At 46.1% G+C, this 20,244-nt stretch overlaps 1 protein-coding gene across 3 annotated transcripts in view; it reads right to left on the bottom strand.

The window, feature by feature from the left end:
* The window catches only part of TTC28 (tetratricopeptide repeat domain 28), a 122,262-nt gene that overhangs the window by 67,864 nt on the left and 34,154 nt on the right, over positions 1-20,244 (bottom strand). The window contains exon 1 of one of the 3 annotated variants that reach the window (XM_027714168.2): positions 19,767-20,028. The exons of the other annotated variants lie outside the window; for them this stretch is intronic. Coding sequence (XP_027569969.1) covers positions 19,767-19,793 — 27 coding nt within the window. The 5' untranslated portion in view covers positions 19,794-20,028. Of the gene's footprint in view, positions 1-19,766; positions 20,029-20,244 lie in introns of those variants that run through there. 3 annotated transcript variants of the gene reach the window in all.

Raw genomic sequence — 20,244 nt, 5'->3', positions numbered from 1 at the left:
ATCCTGTCCCCATGAGAAGATTGCCTGCTTGTCAGCCAGCCATCAGCTGCTGTCCTACACTGACACTGGGAACTACCACTTCAGACTTCTCACACCAGATCCCTCCTTTGAGGAAAGCAGCATATCAATCAATGATGTTGACATGTAATTCTGTGACTGTGCATTTCATGTACAACTGTGAGATTCGCTATAGCAGTCCAGGGGAAAAGCAGCCAACAGGCACCACATCCCCAACAAGAACATCTGCTCCGTACCCAGCAGCCCCAGCAGCCCCAACTGCAGGCAATTCTCACGCCACACACAGCACCTTCCCCCTGTCACCTCTCATCTCTCATCTCTCCTAGGTGGGGATGCAGTAGTTAGAGATCGGGGGAGAGGTAAATGTTTGTTCCTTCGGTAATACAGTCCCACTTAAAAAAATGAAAAAGTAATTCAGCAGGGTCTGAGGGTTTCAATTTCAATCATCCCCCCTTTGCCCTTTCACGCCACTGTTCCCAAAGGAAATCCTGCTTCAAGGCATCGCTACTTCAGGCACCTGAGTCAATAAGCCTCTGCTCTGAAACACACAATACCAAGGGAATATGTTATCCCACTGCTTTTAAAGACACACGTCTCTGTCCTACACATACACACTGATCCTCTCTTTTGCACTCACTCCTTACGTCGCCAGCTACGTGTGCCTTCACATCAGGTGCATACACAACCTGCCTCATCATCCCTCAGCTCCTCCTGGCTCGTGCCAGACCCCACACAGCTAAGCACAGGCTCCAAGGGCAGGGACAGAGCTGGCCCAGGCCACAGGGTATCACCTCAAACAGGTCATTTATTATTCCCAGCTAGATGGGAAAAAATAGAGCACTATGACAGTTTATACTGGCAAAGATATGCTAGACAATGCAAAAGATTTGCTTTAAATTAACAACAAAGTAGGAAATGCAGTTGGTGATGACAACAATCTTGCTCCCAGGCTTTGGTACTATAAGCAGGTGAGAAAGAAAACTTTCAAGCCAGCCCAAAAGACCCACACAGCCACCACTTCAGTTAAAATAGATTTTTAGCTTGAAGGCAAAGATTCAGCAGGAACTTAAGTCTGGAATTTCCAAAACATGTTTTGCATTTATTAAGATATTACTAACATCAGTAGAGAAGATAACCAGTCAGCTCATACAGCAGCACATACTCATTTAAAGGTTGTTAAGAATGCAATTTGGTGGGAGAGCTATGAATGTGGCTGCCATGAGATGCAGAGCATGGACACCTGGCAGAAGGTATAAAAGCAGTGTCCTGGAAATATCATCTAAAATACCTAATATCTAATTCCTGCAATTGCTAGTTCTGGAACTAAGGTCCTAGATCCCATTTTAACATCTAGGCTTCAGTCCAAACTGCTGAACCAAAGCAACACAGCTACTAACCCTGTGAGTATTCATCTTCTGAAATCCCAGGTACCTGCAGGAGGACACACGGCACAGAGAGGTGATCTCTGTCAGCCTGATCTTGTTAATCCTGTTGGAAAAGCTAGGACAGGCCTTTTTCTGACAATGCCCTATTCATTGCTCTGCTCAGAGAGTCTCACCCAAGCTGGATGGACGTTGCAGATGCAGCCACTGAGGCCACAGGTACATACAATCAGAGAGCAATTTCTGTGCCAATCTTGGCTTTAAATTCCTACCTCTATCTGGAATGTTTTATGTGTATTCATCGGTAAATTAAAAAGCAGTAGTTTAAGTCACTGGATTTATAGCAAGAGACAACTAAACACTTTAACTTATTGTTGGGAAATTTTCCTGTTTAACAGCTGTTTGTCCCTTGCTAATGTAATCCCATTCCCCCCATCATCCCACCCTGAATAATCTCTCCCTGACCCGTCCCTGTTTATACACATTCCATAATCACAGACTTTCATGTTCCTCACTCAGTCAGTTATCCAAATGATACAAATTCAGCCCCTTTGATCTTTCCTCATACATCAGTCCCTCCAGGCCCCTAATCACTTTTTTCACTCTTCTCTGAACTCCCTCCAGTAACGATGTGATTCTAATCCTCTGAAAGGAGAGGCTTTTGGCTCCAGTTCTTCAAACAGATGAGAGCAAGCTAATTCAGAGAGCCTCCACGAGCTTAGTGCACAGCACTGTCACCAGCAGCTATGCATTAGACCATGACACTGAAACAAAGATGGAATTGTCTTGTGAACAGTAGAGAGCCAGAAGCTGGAAGGAAACACAATGAAAATTAAAACAATTAACTGATCAGTGTTTTATAGAGTCACCAGGACTTTAGGAGAGGGGCACAGTTGTCTGCCAGATGCTCTGAAGAAGCCAGGATGACCATCCCAAGCTCTAACAGAACTGCAGGTCCTGTAGCATCTTCATGATAAATAAATACTCCAGGAAAACGGTGCACAAAGCAAGCCCTGGGGCTCTGCCCACAGCCTGAGAGCTGTTTTGCAGTTATCACAGGCCACCCTGCAGCAGCTGTGATATGAACCCTGCTTATACTGATCCAGTGCCTGGCAGCCCACCAGAGGAGGACACACTATTCACACCTCCACCAAAGGCTCTGGCCAGCGTAAGGGCCTCCAGAGGCTACGCAGGACCTGTCAGTGCAATCATTCAGGTCCAGTTTTGAAAAATTTCCAAACTGAACTACAACAAATTAACTCTAATCTGACCCTTTAAATTCTATTCACAGATGTGTTGCCTGATTAGCGTATTCTTTGCTACAGTTCTGGCAAAGGAAGGTACCTTTATCAGAATTCATAGGATTTGCCTGTTGCAGGAAACTTCCCATTTTATGCACAAGGATTACACTGGGCCCCTAATCATACTGAAACTACAGGTACCCCAATCTGATCGGCTGGATCCCATGGGCATACTAGAGCCTCTTCTCTGGGGAAGATACAGATCTCCTGTCTTCTCACACATCATGGGAAAGCCAGGAGAAGCCCTATGCAAAAAAAAAAAAGCTGCATTTTAATGATTAAAAGGTATCAGAGTAAGGGAGAGACGGCTTCTGTTGGGCCACAAAGTGCTACATCTGAGAGCTGCACGCCTGGAAGGGCGCACGGTACTGTGCTGTGAGCACAGAGGAGATGGAATTCATCAAAGCAGATTTCAAACCAGAAAAACGCTGATGGAAGCAGGATGATGGGAATCGCAGGCGCAGCAGGAGCCGCCATCTCAGCGCCACTGTAAGGCCACTGGTGACGCGTCTCCATGGCACCGGGGCTGCGGCGGAACCGCTGCGGGAGAAGGGACACGCGGGAAGCCGAGCAGTGCACGCTCCAGCTGCAGCAGCCAGGCTCTGTCCCTCACGTGTTCCTAAATGAGAGACTTGAGATAAACAAAAATGAAAATGCTCCTGGAACTCGGTCCATAACAAAGCCAGCTCCTGAGCCTCAGCCCCTCAGACCTTCCCCTTCAGACGGAGGCACACTAGAGAAGAACGAGGTGCAGGGCTGCACTGTAAAAACCCCAGGATAAGAACCCCTGAAACAGGTACAGGTGGTTCAGGGACAACTGATTTCAATGCAGCTCTAAGTGACCTTTTGCACAAGCCAAGAGCCTCAGTGCTGTCGGCATCCAAACTGCCTAACGAGTCCAGGCTGCACACCTCGACAGATTCAGTGCTGGCCAAGTGAGAGCAGTATTTTCCAACGCAGAACAGTATCAGGCAAGGAAATTCCTGGGTCCCACTGGAACCTGCGTTGGTCAAATGGATTCAATTGGACACAGCAAGTGAAACAGCAGCAAACACAGAGAATGGGTTCACCTCCTTGTAAAACGTCCCCTGATTGCCACGACCCAGACATATATGGGGTACAGCTCCACATGAAGATAATGATCCTTTGGACACTTGGTACAAATAGCATCAGACAAGTTCTTGCTCCAAAGGGATGAACCAGTACATCTGTGTACACTGCACAGATTACCTTGTGGTTGGGTTTTTAGGATTTATTATGGAAGCCACAGATTTTTCACAAAAGTGGATAGGTCAACCAAGCAGGACCGTAAGGACTCCAGCAGACTTGCTAATAATGTCTCTGGAGATACCTGCAAGATCTGGGGTCGCTTTTGCTGCAGCGCAACACAAGTGAGTACAGGTTAACATAGCTAACATGAACATTTATAATGGGGTGAATCCTAGTTTTAACTGCTTATTGGAACAAAAACATTAATCAGTCAATGCTGAGATGATTAACCGGGTAAGATTAAGGTTAAAACTAGAAAATCTATTAACCTGTTTAAGAAATAAATGTTGCACCTGGCAGGTCATCAGTCTTTTAAGCCTCAAGGGTGTAGATGCTCTAAGCAAACAGGAGACTAAGTGAGGCAGTCAAAGGCTCTGTGAAGGCAAATGGATCTGTTATTGCCTTGCCACATCAGAAGGGACATTCCTTCTCCCTGAACTCAGCAGGGTGAGTCACAGACCATCACCTCAGCTTCTGCTGCCACAGACACAACGTATCCCAACCCCTGTATGGGGTAGGATCTGGGAGGAAAGTCAGAGCTAGTAAGAGGTTGCATCATACAAAAAGAAGCAGGAAAAAGAAATCAACATCTAGAATGGCAGATTCAACTTCATGCCTATATCCTAGCAGCTACGAATTCAGCTCGTAACAGAAGTTTTAGCCAGAGAACTATATTCACCCATTCTGCTGTCCAATCTGTGTATATGCTTGTCATTCAACTGTCACACTTATCCATTCACTGTGTATTGTGAGAGCAATTATAAAGAATTTTAATTATGCCTCAGAAGACACATCTTCTCAAGGAGACAGAGACACATGGTCCACCTGCATCTTTCAGTCTAATTTCCCTTAGGAAAATTTTCTTTTAATGCATTATTTCACATCAGACAGCTTACGACACAGAGCAACTCACCAGACTCGCCAGACTGCACTAATTGTTAAAAGTTTGGGGTTTATCATCTCCTGCTTTTTAAAGAGCCAGTCAGGATTGTATAGAGCCCAAAGACAATCTCTTCAGAGGGATGCTGAACCACAGAAATAAGAAAAGAAATGCAGAAGATGACAGGGGTCCAGTACTTCCCAAACAATTTAGGAATATCAGAACACTGTCACCTTGACAAAGAACACAGCTCGACACATAACCCATACATGAAATTTCATAATAATCCATACCCTGGCTTTGTTAAGAATGCTCAGCTATGAGATTATAATGTAAAAATCTGGTTAGATAACAGGAATCATATAGTAACACAGTACCTTGCACTTTTCAGAACTAGAGATTGTCGTGCCTGATGGATTGTGGGGAAAAAAACAACAAAAGAGTCCAAAAGGCTCAGCTTTAAGTATTTCCTTTGAGACTTATCACCGATCATTTTCCTCAACAGCAGAACAAAAGCATGAAGAAATGAAAGGAAAGCAAATCAAAAAGCTGTCAGTCCTGACCAGTTAGCCCTGGCAACTTATTCTGCAGCACTTCTTAGTAGGACTGCCCAGCATCTTACAGACAGCACCAGCCAGAAGACACAGCAGTTGCCAATATTTCTGTGGTTTGGACTCTGGGAAAATGAAGACAAAAAAAGACAGTGATTCAACCTGTATCCTGGAGCCTCAACCTTAAGCATGACTATAACTGGGCATTTCCCATCCCAGTGACATCAAGCCCTTCTCTGAGATCAAACTCAACACAGGTATTTTTGCTGCTAAGTCCCTTGTTCTGTAGTAGTGGGAACCAAAATGTATTCATAGAATCATAGAATCAGTCGGGTTGGAAGGGATCTCTGAGATCATCAAGTCCAACCCTTGATCCACTACCACTGTGGTTACTAGACCATGGCACTAAGTGCCACATCCAGTCTCATCTTAAAAACCTCCAGGGAGGGAGAATCCACCACTTCCCTCAGCAGCCCATTCCAATGCCTGATTACCCTTTCTGTAAAGAATTTCTTCCTAATATCTAACCTAAACCTCCCCTGGCACAGCTTAAGACCATGCCCTCCCTCTTGTCTTACTGAGAGCTTCCTACTCTCCCAAGGCTACTTCTGTGCATTGAAGAGAACTAGGGCAAAGCTGAAGTAATTTCTGGGGAAATGTGTACCAGGAAGAGCACTGGACTGCTCTTTAGCAAATTGTGAAGAATTTGCCCTGCCTTCCTTCTTTATTTATGTATCACAGAGAACAGAAGTTCTCCTCTTACAGAAAGCGCTCGTTACTCACCAGGCTAACGAAGCACGCGGCTGTCCTCAGCAGTGTTCTCCCCACACCAGCTGGATCCCTGCTGCCATCAACTTCCCAGGGAGAGCTCTTCCACTTGCTGGGGACCAGATGTCAGTCTGGTTCCCATTCATTCCCTGGGTGCTGATCCTAGTAGCATCTGTCAGCCTCTCTGACTCCCCGAAGGGCTGACACCAAAGCCCCAGCCAGTCTCCCCTCCTGAGCCCAGTGCTGGGTTGGCCAGAGCCAGGCACCGCGACGCTTTGCTCAGCTCAGCTCCTGCACTACTTCTAGAAATAGACTCTTGGTACAAAGCCGCCAAGAACAAGTCACATTGTTCAAATACTTCCTTGCGGTTAAAGCGATAAATTTTTCTATTTGAAATGAAACTTTCAGTCATGAGCCCTTGTTCTGCCTTATCTTAAGAAAACAGTTAGGTGGCAAGTGATTTCATAACACAAACTGTTCGGAATACGAGCACAGGGCAGGACTTCCACACCTGGAGCCCTTTTTGTGGAATCAGAAGTTTCAAACACCAAGATGGGAGCTGTGAGCACAAACATAGCACTGCTGTCAGCCCAAACAAAGCTACTCCATATAATCCTGTCAGCTCCGCTCAACCGTAGGTCAAAAGTCAGGCACGATGCCACAGTCTGACACTGCAACCAGAACACCCCAGCAGGTGAGGGCCCTGCCAGTGGGGAACTACTCCCCCACAAACTATCCTCCTGGGCATACAGCTCATCCATCAACCACAGCCTGAATCAAAAAACAAACAAAAACCCCCTGACATTTGTGGGGTTGTTTACTTGTACCCATTATGAGTGACTCTGCCATGATGCCTTGGGCCTCTGTAGATCATTTGGTATGTGAATGGCTTTACTGCCAGCCAGGCTACTTGGTGTTTGTGTGGTTAAGTACAGTCCAACACAAGCAGTGAACTCCCATCCTACCAAGCACACCTGAGCACAAAGCATAAGCTTCAAAGGCTGCCCCTCTGGCATGGAACTGAAGTCCACGAACAACTGCGGCTTTGAGGAACTTTGTATCTCCCTCATTGAATGCCTGTGCAAAATATTAAATCTTTCCCTACACTTCTTTACACATCAAAACATAGATCTGGTCATCCTCATCATTTCACACATCCACATCCAAAACAACAGATCTCCAGACCTGGGCAAGAGACGATTTACAGGAAGAAGGCTGCAGAGGACAGTACCTGGGCCACTGGAGCTCCTCCTTACTAATTATCCCAGAGTGCCCATTTGCTATATAACCAAGGAAGAAGTGTGAGAGATCATGGCAAAGTTGTTTTCAGCAGCTTATAGAACATTTCTCTGAGCCCTGATGCAATTAACTGCCAGGAAAGTGCTGAGGCAAGCAGAATTAGGAAGCTATAACAAATCAAGTATATAATCCTACATCATTTACATTTAAAACAGCTGAATTGCTTATAACTCACAGTGCTGCAGCATGTTTACAATTTGATTTCATAACAGCTAGATGTCTTATTCCCCAAGGAGGACAACTGAAAAAATCCAGCTTCAAAGCCAAAATGGGAAAAGAGTCAAAAAAAGTTTGCAGCTCTCCAGAGCTCCTTGACCCAGGTGGCAAGACTGGCCATCCTGAACCACCAGCACACCCTCAAAGTCACTGCAAACATTCAGAACCACTAAAGAATCATGATTACCCCAGAAGTTCTTGTTTAGCTCATAGGAAGTTTGAGTAATGTACAATATGGAGATCGTTGGGTTCAGGAAACACTTTCCCATAAAAACAAGGGTGCAAGAGCTCCGACATTCTTGCTGCAATATCCAGTCAGCTGCAGAGAGAGCAAAGCTAAAGTGTTAAAAAAGGCTTCAAATCTTCCCTGTTTCCTCAGCAGTGAACAAACAGGACCTAGAGATCAACACAGTAACTATCCTTGAAACTAAGGTACAGGATACTCTGCCCATCCCTTCTGCCTTAACTATCTAAGTTATAATCGTCAGAATACTGTCTTCCCAAGTTCATGTATCATCCTGTAGCGGAACATCAAGTGAGCTCTTCTGAATTACTGAACTGTACAAAATTTCTATTATTCTAAAACTCTCACAAGACACTGGCTTCTTAAAAAGTAAGGACGGAGAGGCAGATGAGGGAAAACAGACATTTCCATACTGAGGACTTCTAAGGGGGTCTATTAAAAAACCCAACAAACCACAAACACACACACACACGCACCCACCCACCTGTTTCTTAAAAGTCGGTAAAAACAATGTTTCACAAGGCCCTAAGCTTAACCTACAGTGTCAGAAAAATAACATATACCATTCAACACTAACGTCTTCATCAGTCCTGGCGTAAAACGGTTGGGCAGGCCCAGATCCAACAGCTACTGAGGATGATGGGAATTTTTCTGCTAACTTAGCTGAGTTTCAGGCTGGACTGCTGGGCGGACTTTGCTGCTACTGCTCAGAAGATAATGCCAGTTAGCAAGAAAAGCAGCGCTGAGAACCCACAAAACGCTTTTAACTTCTGCCAGCAACACAAAGGACAGAATTAACGCATAAGAAAAACATAAAAAAGTGACACCTGTACTCACACCACTCATCAGCACCCAATCAGATGCATTACGACTGGGACACCCTGTGACCAAGTGCTGACAGATTTTGCTAATTTCCACAGCTGGCATTCCCACCCTTGCCCAGGACAGGAACACGCAGGCAGCCGGGAGCGCTGGCCTTCCCCCCCAGCGCCGCTCCAACAGCGGGAACACTGCGGACTTCAAAGGATCACGGACTCGCTTGGAGTCACCAGAGCTGAACCACAGCTGGGGCTTATGCCCATATTGCAAATTTCTCTCTTTATTCTAACTTTGATACCGAGATGTGTTAAATCTTTGATTTTATTGGCAGATACTGACCATATTTGCCTAACCTCTGAAGCTTGCTGATTGACAGTGTTAATGTACTTTTTAATGGATGAAAAGGGAAATGACAGCTTCTGGCTCACTTTCAAGCACATTTCTTCACTGCAAAATATTCTACAGCTCAACCTGCTTTTCATACAACTTAAGAAATCTATTCTTTACAGTGTTTCTAATAACTGGTGGCATGATGAAGAAAAGTGGAGCTAGATAGGAATATTTACTGTAGTAGCTACTTCCTGAAAAAAAGATGTTTTCTTCCTTTCTTTAATCTCAGCCGCATTGATCTGAAATCTCAGTTGCATTGATCTGATCTTAGAAAATCCCAGACAGAAGTTAAACATTACTTCAAAATAATTTCTCAACTCTTTCTACATCAAACAAATCTCACCCCCAGACTTTACAAGAGCAGCAGCTATGCTAACAAGAAGCTAGTGCTCCCAGCATCAAAGGTAATCTGCAGGGTACTCTGATGTCCAAAATAATCTGCATGGACTGCTGTCCAAAATAATACCTCCAAGACCGAGGGACTGCACTCTTAAACTTGAAGGAAACTGTTCACAGAAACACAGACTGCTTTGGGTTGGAGGGGAACTTAAAGTTCATCTCGTTTCATCCCCTGCCATGGGCAGGAACACCTTCCATTAGACCAGGTTGCTCCAAACCTCGTCCAGCCTGGTCTTGGACCCTTCCAGGGATGGGGCAGCCACAGCTTCTCTGGGCAACCTGTGCCAGGGGCCTCACCACCCTCACAGGGAAGAATTTCTAGCAAGTCTGGGGAGGGAATAAGCTGTGGTTTACATTCCACGTTGTGAGAAACTGGCAAAGGGGTTTCTCTGCCCAGATATCCTTGGCATGGGTCTGCATCCGAGCGAGAGCTAATATTCAGAACACAGAAATTAAGGAAAGGGCTCTCCAACCATAACAGAGTAACATTTCTATGGAAAATGGGATGACGCCAAGTCATAAGAGTCTCTGTAAAGGCCTAATTAACATGAATAACACAGCTGGATATTTTATGTATCAGCCTTCTAAGTCCCTCCTTCCTGCCACTTAAGAGTAAAAATACTAGAATGTTTTATGGAGGTTAATTCATGATTGCTTAGGTGTGATTCCACTTTAAGAGAAGGCAGAATTACTAGCCCCTTGCAGCCATCCACATGGGAAGCGCATGGACAGCCTGTCTTAATGGTGTTTGCTGAAGGAAGTCACAACGTAGCAGGTTTGTCAGGGAAATGTGCATATTTGGCAGAGTATCAATGGAATTGCCTTTCCCTCCATTCCAGATTTGGGTTTCAAGGTAGGTGAGCTGATATCATCAGCTGGCAGGTTCCAAGATAATCATAATAGAAAAGAAAAATGGTAGAGTACAAAGAAAAATTAAAAAAAAAATCTAAAAGAAAACCAACATGCTTTACCAGCAGATCAGAGAGTTTTATCCCTCTGATGGCTGTTTAGTTCAGAATGTATTTTGGCATGCTTCTTTACAAATACAAGGCATCTCAATCTAAGGAGGCAGCAGCTCCCAGAGCTGCACAATCCCTTTGGGCCCTGCACCAGAGCGCTGGCCGAGAAGCACCTCGACCACCGAGCCCTGCACGAGGTGTTACTCTCAGCTTCTCAGCCTCCTCCAGACATCACCGAGCCCAGGCTGTAGAACCTGTCTCCTCTGGGCACCATACGTGCCCTGAGCTGCCTCCTCTGGGCACCGTGTGTGCCCAGGGCTGTGGCAGACACAGATCTCCACCGAGCAGGCCCACAGCCACCCCGCATTTGGCCACTGAGGGACTCTGCCCTTGAGCCTCCCCACAGCAGTGCAGCAAAGCCTCTCGCTCCCAGCCTGGCTCTGCCCTGGCTCCACGTCCGAGTGTCTCTGCCTTAACCCCTTCAGCTTTCCGGGGAGACATAAACAGCCCTCTGGGCCCAGCCAGCACCCGGCCACCCACAGCAGGGGCACCTTCATGGCTCCTGAGGCATCAGCTCCAGCTCAGCTCGACCCAGCTCAGCTGCTGCTCCACGGCAGGCCCAACAGCAGCCTGCGCCCAGGAAAGATTCACCAACTTGTGCGCTAACCACAAAAAGTGCTTTTACAAACTATTTTCCTTTAAAAGGACAGAAATAATTTGCAAATAAACCCACAAAACTAAATTCTGATTCCAGTGTTTCAGGCTAGACTATCCCATAAACATTCCCATCTCAGCTGTGTAATTTTGTTCCCATTTAGTATACAGCAGGCAAGAAACTAAACAAGCCTAGATCTGGGTTATTAAAATAGCTGAAGGCACTAAATTGTTCGTGCTCCCAGGATAGGCATGTAACTAACCACTGTTTGCAGTAAGTTGTCACACTTAGGTTCATCTCACAATCCTCATTTACTCCATTAAATATAGTAAGCTACTAAATAATAAAAATAAGAATAAAAGAAACAATAAGTAGCTCTGACAGGAAGAGCTGCATTTCCATATAATGGAAAAAAAAACATTTTTTTGATAACACGACTTACTACTCACTGTCAAAAAAACCCCTATCACAGCAGTAACACTAAGGCCCAGAGTACAGTGGGATCCCAAGGAGCCGAGCCCCCTGAAATCAAATACGTTTTCCAAGGGCCACACCCAAGCAGCACAGGCACTGGATCCACAGAGCAGCAGGAGCACCAGTGCCTGCCCCGGGACGAGCGGGGCAGGACTGAGGAGCAGCTGGGGCCAGGCAGCCGAGCCTTTGGGCAAGGAACCTGAGCTACACTGACAGCACAACCCACAGAGCTTTAATAAATATCCCAGGAGGAATGCTGCTGCCACTTTTAACTGTGGCTAACCAAAGAGTAGTGGTCTCGGAGATGATTCCAATTAAACTGATGACACAGCCAGGTATTTCATTATTTATAAAGCCCTGGTTTTCTCAGCACAGGAGAAAGCAATCAGAGAATATTTCTCTATTCATTACTCTAAGCCTTTTAAAACCAGCATCTCCGTGAAAAATCCGGCCATGCTGGGCTTCTGCCATTACCCTGTGCTAGGCATTTCTCTGGCCTACTTTTGGACCACTGTGTTCACCACATATAGGAAATCCCTTCCCATTCCTCCACAGGCGAGCTCTCCTTCCCAAACACCAATGGCTGAACCAGTCCATACAAAGTGTATCAAGGGAACTGCACAATTTCACTGCTGCTGTTCTTACAAATTGACCCAGGAATCCCAATTACAAGGGTCCATTTACCAGAGGGGAGATAAATTTCTGCTTAAATGAAGAATGCTACAAATACACTAAAAAGCACTAATGTCATTTGGCAGCTGAGGACTTCTTTTTTCCCATGTAACACTGAGAAGTGACATTGAAACTTGTCAGAAAGACTCCAAATCATGAAATTATTTTCCAGCGTTCAATCCAAATACAGAAATCTGAAAAACATATCCAAATACAGCAAGATGATAAACCATGCAGATCAATGCCTACAAAGCCAATCTGACCCCAAGGTGGCTCTGCACATGAGGATGGACATCAGCCTTCAAGTAAACAGTAGCTCTGTAACAGTGCCAAGCCAGGATGTCAGCCTTGCTCAGAGGCAGCTGCATGAACCTGAGCACCTGATCACATCCCAGTGACCTCAGATTTCACAAGCAGGCAGAGCAGTTTCACAGTCTCCAAGCAGGGGAGAAACATGTTGCACTGTTCTAGAAAAGATACTCTAGTCCTAAACTTTCCTTGTCCCATTTGTTTATTTTATTATGATCTTCTTCAGTTTTCCCTACACGAAAAAGGTTTCCTACACACCCTGCACACAAACCACACTTGGAGATTTTACTTGGACTCAGCATCCACAATTACCAGAACATGCAAGTATAATGTGCACATTGTGCACCTCTGCTATAAGGAATAAGTTCTCACCTTTAGCTATCACATCCTCTTCTTTCACCTTCACCCACATCTAGCTTCAGGTTCATTCTTAACCTCTTTTGTCAGCTCTTGAAATAACAGACCCGGTTTAAGAGAAGTTTTGTGCACATCATGGATTTTCTTCTAAACCAAACGAAGTTTTAGTAGAAATTCAAACAGATGAGCAGGACTGAAGGGATGATTTTAGGTATACCACAAGGTTACAAGGCCCATACACAGTAATGAAGGAAGATTGCATTAATCTCCTGAAAGGATTCAAATATTGCAATGAGAGCAATTCCATTTCTTAACAGGAAAAAATTAGGACGATTTCCCTTGCAGAAATTTCCATAATTACAAGTAATTATCTTCTACACTGAAATTCTCCGGTACAGCACTTCCTGCAAAGAGTATTCCTATCAAATGCTCTGTTCATGAACCAGAGGAGGAATTGTTTCCTGGTGAACAGTATGTTGCCATCCCGCTGATTAAGTCACAGGTCCGCTCTGTCAGAACATAAATCTATCTTTGATAACAGTAACAAGAATCACTAATCCCTACCTGATGACCCTATCACTAGGTTATTATGAAAGCCTAAAAGATACAGATTTTTAGAAGTGCATGCAGAGAAGAGGAGGAATAGATCACATCCAAAGATTAAATCAAAGGAACATCAGTTATAACATCGCATTGGACATACAGTTCTTTTCTGCTGAGTGAATCAAAGGCTTCAAGACAGCATTTGGATGTGCATTCTTTTCAGGCAATAAGGACAAGTATGGCAACAGCTGCTGCAGTATTTGCAAAAACTGTATAAACTCAAACAAAATACCAGGGTTACAAAATACTAATCTTTGCATTTGTTGCTCTTGTGCATAAGGAAAATGTCTGTCAAGAACATGTAATGTCAGTTATTCACCATTTTTCATAAGCAAACATGTACAATCCCACATATTTGTGACCAGCCATGGGAACAGAGTCAACTGCACTGCTGCTGCCCCTGCACATCTCTGTTGCCATATAATATCCCTATTTACCCTTCCAGCAGTACAGCAAAACTGACCCTGCTCCAAGCTCGTGACAAGATAGAGCACAACGTTCACTGATCTTCTGCAGTACCTGAGCCACCAGTGACAGGCTAAGCTTGCTCACAGCACAGCATCTTCCAGGCATTGCAGAACATGGGGTTTCAAAACAAGCTTATCAGAGCTCATGCTCAACAGTTCAACAGTATTATCAAAGGGTGTTCAGCGTGTTGAAACTCTAAATGCTCACAGACAGGTGGAAGTCAGTCATCCTTACAGCAGGAGACCCTGAAGCACAAGTACTAGAGATGACAAAAGGCAACAGTAATCTGATAGTGAAAGACAAAATGACAATCCTTGGGGGGACTGTCCCTTCAAAAGTTGCTGTACACAGTACAGAAAAAGAGCCTGCAACCCCAAGCAGGTGTCACATATCTTACTACACCTGTGAGACTGAAAGTATGTGAAGAGAAGACGCAGAAACTCTATCAGATATGGAAAACCTCGGATAATGCACTGCAGTTAGAAATTGCTCATTTTATCCCGGAAATTTGTAGGAAACAGGGCAAGACCGATCAGGACGTCACAAATTTTTCTACTGGGTCAGGAAATACCCAAATCAGTCCTGCCAGCCCTGTTCCCACCCAGCCAGCTCTCCCCTCGAAGAGGTGCCCTCATGCTCTCACCTCCTGTGCAAACAGAGATCACCAATCCCTTTCACGGCTCATCCTCACATCACATCACAAAAGAACAATTATGTGAATCGACAACATAACAAAAATCAGTGGCTGAATATTAATCTTTTGTTTTGCTATTCTGTGCTCTTTCAAGTCTCATTTACTACTGCACAAAACATTTCCCAAAGAGAATACAGTTCCAGTAGTTCTGTCTCTCTCACCCATTCTCCACTGAAGCATCCAGGGGCCACAGCAGTTTTTAATCCCTGCTGAACAAAGGGTATACTCACACGACACAGGCTACTAAATGGTATAAATGGAAAAAAATGTAAGTTTAAGCAGCGATAACTTTGTTAGTAACGCACTGAAGTTAGATACAACCTTGTTCCAACATTTGGTAATCTTGATGGTAAAACATTTTCTTCTTGTACCTGGTCAGAATTTCCTATATTCAGAGTTGTATCCAATGTCTCTCATCTGCCCTGTGCACCTCCAAGGAGAGGCTCTCAGTGTCCTCTACATCCTCTTGCAGGATGCCTCCTGCTCCTACAGCAGCAGCATCTCCCTTCAGCCTTTTCTTCTCAAGGCTTTCTCCTTCAAAACTAACAAATAAAACCAAACCAAAACAAACAAACAAAAAAACCACTACAAGGTCACAAGCCTCAGGAATCCTTGGCAAGCCTGCCTCTTGCAGACACAGCCACAATGGTTCAGAGATAACGTTTATCCTGAGAATTCCAAACAGCAAACTTCTGTGACTGCAGCTAGGTAAGCCACAGAGCTCTCATTTCCTGAGGCCCAGCAGCTCTGGAAGAAGCTTCTTCATTTCAATCACTGTTAGAGGAAGGCAGGACAGTGGTCCATCACTGGCAGAATGACAGACTGCCAGCTCAGATCACCAGGAATTCAGGCTTAACATCATTCCAGAGCCAAGGACTGTATTGCCTTAAATGGAAAAGATCTACAATATTTAGCAGGTCAGGAATACTATCCATTTCTGTTTATTTAAGCATATAAGAGAGTAGATTTGGATTTTAGAAGTCTCTTAAGAAATATAATAGGAAAGCTTCTCGTGAATGCTTCTCTGATAACTGCCAATTATAAAAGTGGGGGAAAGAAGCAAGGGTGGGGAAGGAGGGGAAAAAACAGAAGGGGAAAAATATTTAAAAAAAAAAAGTCAATTTGCTTATTTTCACCTAGTATGAACAGAATTCTGCAAAACAGGTCTGATTTTCCAGCTTAGAAAAATCAGAGCACTTAGCATGTCAGTAACTGATCCCACCACCGTCCCTCATCTGCCAATCTGCCCAAGGAGGGATCCCAGGGTCAGCCAAGCTTATGCTCCTTTGCAGAAATTATCACCATCTTGCAAGTGTTTCCCAGTCCTTTTCCATAGCACAACTCATTCCACTCCACAACACAGAGGGGAAAAGGTGACTTTACACCAGCAGCCCATCCAGGGGCCAACCTATTCCATTCCCTATGGAAAAGAACTCTATAGCCTGTGACATTTTACCCGCAATACAATACAGATTGCAGCCATCACAGACTCCCAGCAGCGTTTCCTTGTAATAGCCACACAAACACCACTACTGACAAGAAAAAGGCCACAGAAAGATATTTCATTTTTTCTAGTGAATAACAGAGGTTATCCCAGGAACCCAAACCTTTCCATTTAACTCTACTTCAGTTCTGAATGGCATCGGGAGAAAACTGCTCCTCTCCCATGCAGAAGGGGATGTGCGTGCCCAGATTCAGCAGCAGCAAGGATAGATGGTGCCAGGAATGGTGACACAACAGTTACAGATTAAAAGAATAAAAAAATCTGAGCTTTTGGAACACAGTGCTATGCTTTTTAAAAAAAAATGACAGTGACCGAGTTGAAATGCACTGTTCCAGTCCTGAGCATGTACTAACATGTACATCCTAACAGAGGACTTGGGCATATCGTACCAGAGTTCAAGTAGCATTTAGACAGTTCTCTCAGGCACATACTGTGACTCCAGGGGATGGTCCTGTGCAGGGCCACGAGTTGGACTCGATGATCCTTGTGGATCCCTTCCATCTCAGCATATTCTGTGATTCTGTGATAAATGTATAGATCCAGATTCCAAAAAACCAATACAGATCTCCAAAAGAATAAGTTATGGCAGAGAGAGAATGGGATTTGCATTAATTTACTAAGAGCATATTTTCTTCTGTACTGCAGGAAAACTGAAGAAGCTATCTGTATACAGAGGGGCTACACATGAATGAATCTTCTTACTGAAATGCTTTTGGTAAATATGCCTAATCCGTGGGAGTCACAAACAAAGGTATACATACTGCAGCTCAGCATTGCGTTGTTATTCATGATTTATTGAATCCTTCACAATGTCTGCACCCAACAGAGTCAGTCAGTTCAGGTTTTGTCCAGCATTTAGTCATCAGAACTGAGTAGCAAATGACTCCTATATGCAATTTTTTTTAGTATCTAAACCAGTTGTTGTTATCAGGCTCAAGCAGGCAGAATTTCCCACACTGCTCCTGCATAACAAACAAGGTACATTCCATGAACACGAAGCACCACTTTATACACCTTGCTAGCTTGAACAGTTTGGAAAGCAGTGCTCTCACCTGAACTCCCCCACCCTATATGCACTCACAAGTATAATGGCTTTTTTTATTATTATTCACAGAATCCCTATTCTGTATTAGCAAACAGGACCACACCACCATGCAAACCATCTTCTCCCCTCAAGCGCAGAGGCTGCAGCAAATCCTAGTCAATGATGGGTCAGAGCAGCCAGAGGTGACTCTGGGGCAATGGGATCCTGCAAAAAGCACCATTTCACTGATGAGGAAGCTGCCTAAACCATGAGCAGTACACATGGCCCTGCCAGCAAACCACATGCTGGAGCCAAAGGAAGCTTCAAAAAGAGGTTATGGTAAGGGAAAGATGTAGTTCCAGGGAAACACAGGCCTGTCAGCCTGCCCTCGGTGGCAGGGAAGATCACGGAATAGATCACCTTGAATGCCACCACACAGCATGTGCAGGACAACCAGGGGATCAGGCCCAGCCAGCACAGGTTTAGGAAAGGTAGGTCCTGTCTGACCAACCACAAAGTGACCTGCCTAGCGGATGCAGGAAAGAAAGGCTGTAGATGTGTCTACCTGGACTTCAGTAAAAGAAAATTAGTACACAACAGTCATTTTCTAAACTTAAAAATACACGTGATTTACAACAGAACAAAAATATTTCAGTCACAAGCAAATTGATTTTTTCACTGGCTGAAGGCAAGAGAATGTCTTAAACATTCCAGGCAATAGCTGTATCTGGGAATCACCACACAAAGGAGCTTACTCCAGGGTTACACACAGGACTAATAAACTGCAGGAGATGCTATACAGCACAGTTTCACAGTTGTAAAATCAAAAATCTCTCAATGAGCAAAACACCTTAAACATTTAATAATAAAAACGTGGGTAAAGCAAAAGGGCATAAATAAACCAAAGGAGACTCCTGATTCAGTGAAGCAGCACACATGTTCAGCTCTCATATTTGGGTATTTTAACAAGAACGAGACAAGCAGATGATTTCTCAGAAGTAATTTCAACAAAGGACCAGCAGTACCAGGGGCTACAGGACCCATTTTCTGTGCTCCTCAGACCCGGGGCAGCAGAGCCTCCCGTGCAGTCTACACGAGCCCCTTTCCTGAGGCTGCTCTGTGCAGCACATGACGGCAGCACCAAAACGGCACTGGGAGAGCAGAAATCCCAGCCGCGCTCACGTGAGGCTGCTGGCAGCATGGACAAAATAACCTCTGCTGAGATTCACTGGGACTACAGCTGAAAACACAGCCTAGTCCAACATGAACATAGTTTCCATCTCATCACAGCAGGAGCAGGAATTATTTTTTGCTCAGACTAGTAAGATGCCTGACAGTTCAGACAAGTTCAGCTGTCTCGTGTACCCTCTACACAATCAAATTTGTTCGCCCCAAATCAACTCAATTTGGACACTGACAATAATGCAGAGGAAAAAAAGTAACCTTCTGACATGGTGATTTAAGCACAAGCGAGTGAGCCAATGCTGCAGAGTGAATCCTGACACTCTGAACAGAATCTTCCAGAGCCGAGGAGTCCAGCCAACAGCCAAGAATAATATTTCAGTGGTTCAGTCGATACAGCTGTAACCATGGCCTGGAGGGGTTTCCACAGCCGTAACCACAGGAGTGACTGCATATTCACTTGAAAATAGTAAAAACAGACATTTAAAAATCTATAGCTTGTAGAAATCTTAAATCCAGTTTGAAAGGAGGCACAAAGGGGCCTGAAAAATGCACCGGTGCTCCTACCGAGCTTGACTGTCATCTGTTTATCCTGCTTTAGAGACAAGGACTTGAAATAAGAACGCCTCTCACTAGGCAATATCGCCTACTCGAAAAAAACTGAAACAACAGCTTCAGACCAGCCGAAAAGAGATGAGGTACCAGTTACACAAAGCCTGACGGATCACCCGGAGCAGCAATGGCACAACACACACTCTCCAGCCAGGACGGTCTCAAACCGCTTATTCGTGTCTCACACTTACAGCCAGAGACGCTCTCATGCCTTTCACATATGATTTCTATTTCTTCCCTGATGTAAAACACAGTATCACACATCATGCTACAGAAGGAGCCCTGCTGGTTCAAGCAGGCTTTTCCAAAAGAAAAAAAAAAAAACAAAAGGGAAAAAAAAAGAAAATAAAAAGTTTAATAGTCCACAGCTGCCAGGAGCAAGGGGTCACTGCCGCGGAGGGGCGGCACAGCGCACTCGCTTCGCTGGGTTCTCCCTTCTAAGAATATCCATAAAACGCACTGCCAAGCGCCTTGGAAGAGGGTCCTGCGCGGCGTCGAACGCCGCGACCCCGCACAGACCCCGCGGCCGCACCGCCCGGACCGGGGCCCGTGAAACGCCAGCCCCGCGCAGCGCCGGCCCCGCGGCCGTGTCGGGGCACGGCCCGAGCACCGCCCGGGGCACGGAGCAGTCGCGGCACCTCCCGCGACGGCCCCGCCGGGACGGGAGGAGCGGGAGCGCAGCCGGGCCGAGCCCGGGCGGCCCCTCCCCGCACTCACCTTCTTCCGGGGCTGCCATTTCATCATATTTGTAGAGCGGGGACGCGCAGCATCAAGGTGGCGCTGGGGCGGCGGGCGCAGCGGGGCCGCAGCCCGCGGTCATACTGCCCGGCCCCGCCGCCAGGCCCGCGCCGCGCCCCGCGGGACAGCAGCCGGCCCCGCCGCGCGGACCATGGGCGGGGGCTGTGCCCAGCCGGCGGCTCCGCCCGCACCGGTCACACGCGGGGCCCGCGGGGCGCGGCCGCTCCCGGGCGCATCGCGGGCGGCGAGACCCGAACGCGGCCCCGGCCCCGGCCCGGCGCGCGCGGCACCACAGGGGCGGGGCCGGCACAGCCCCGCCCCCGCCGCGCGCCCCGGCCCCGCCCCCGCCGCGCGAGGGGCCTCCGCGGGCAGAGGCGCGCGCGCCGCCGGGCCGACAGGGGGCGCTGCGCGCCGGAGAGACTCTGTCGCCCCCTGTCGGTGCCGCCCCGCGGGGCCT

Source organism: Pipra filicauda, unplaced genomic scaffold (genome assembly GCF_003945595.2).
Source record: "Pipra filicauda isolate LSUMZ 115617 unplaced genomic scaffold, ASM394559v2 scaffold33_size4404698_pilon, whole genome shotgun sequence".
NCBI lineage: Eukaryota > Metazoa > Chordata > Aves > Passeriformes > Pipridae > Pipra > Pipra filicauda.
This window is presented reverse-complemented; position numbering and strand designations above follow the sequence as displayed.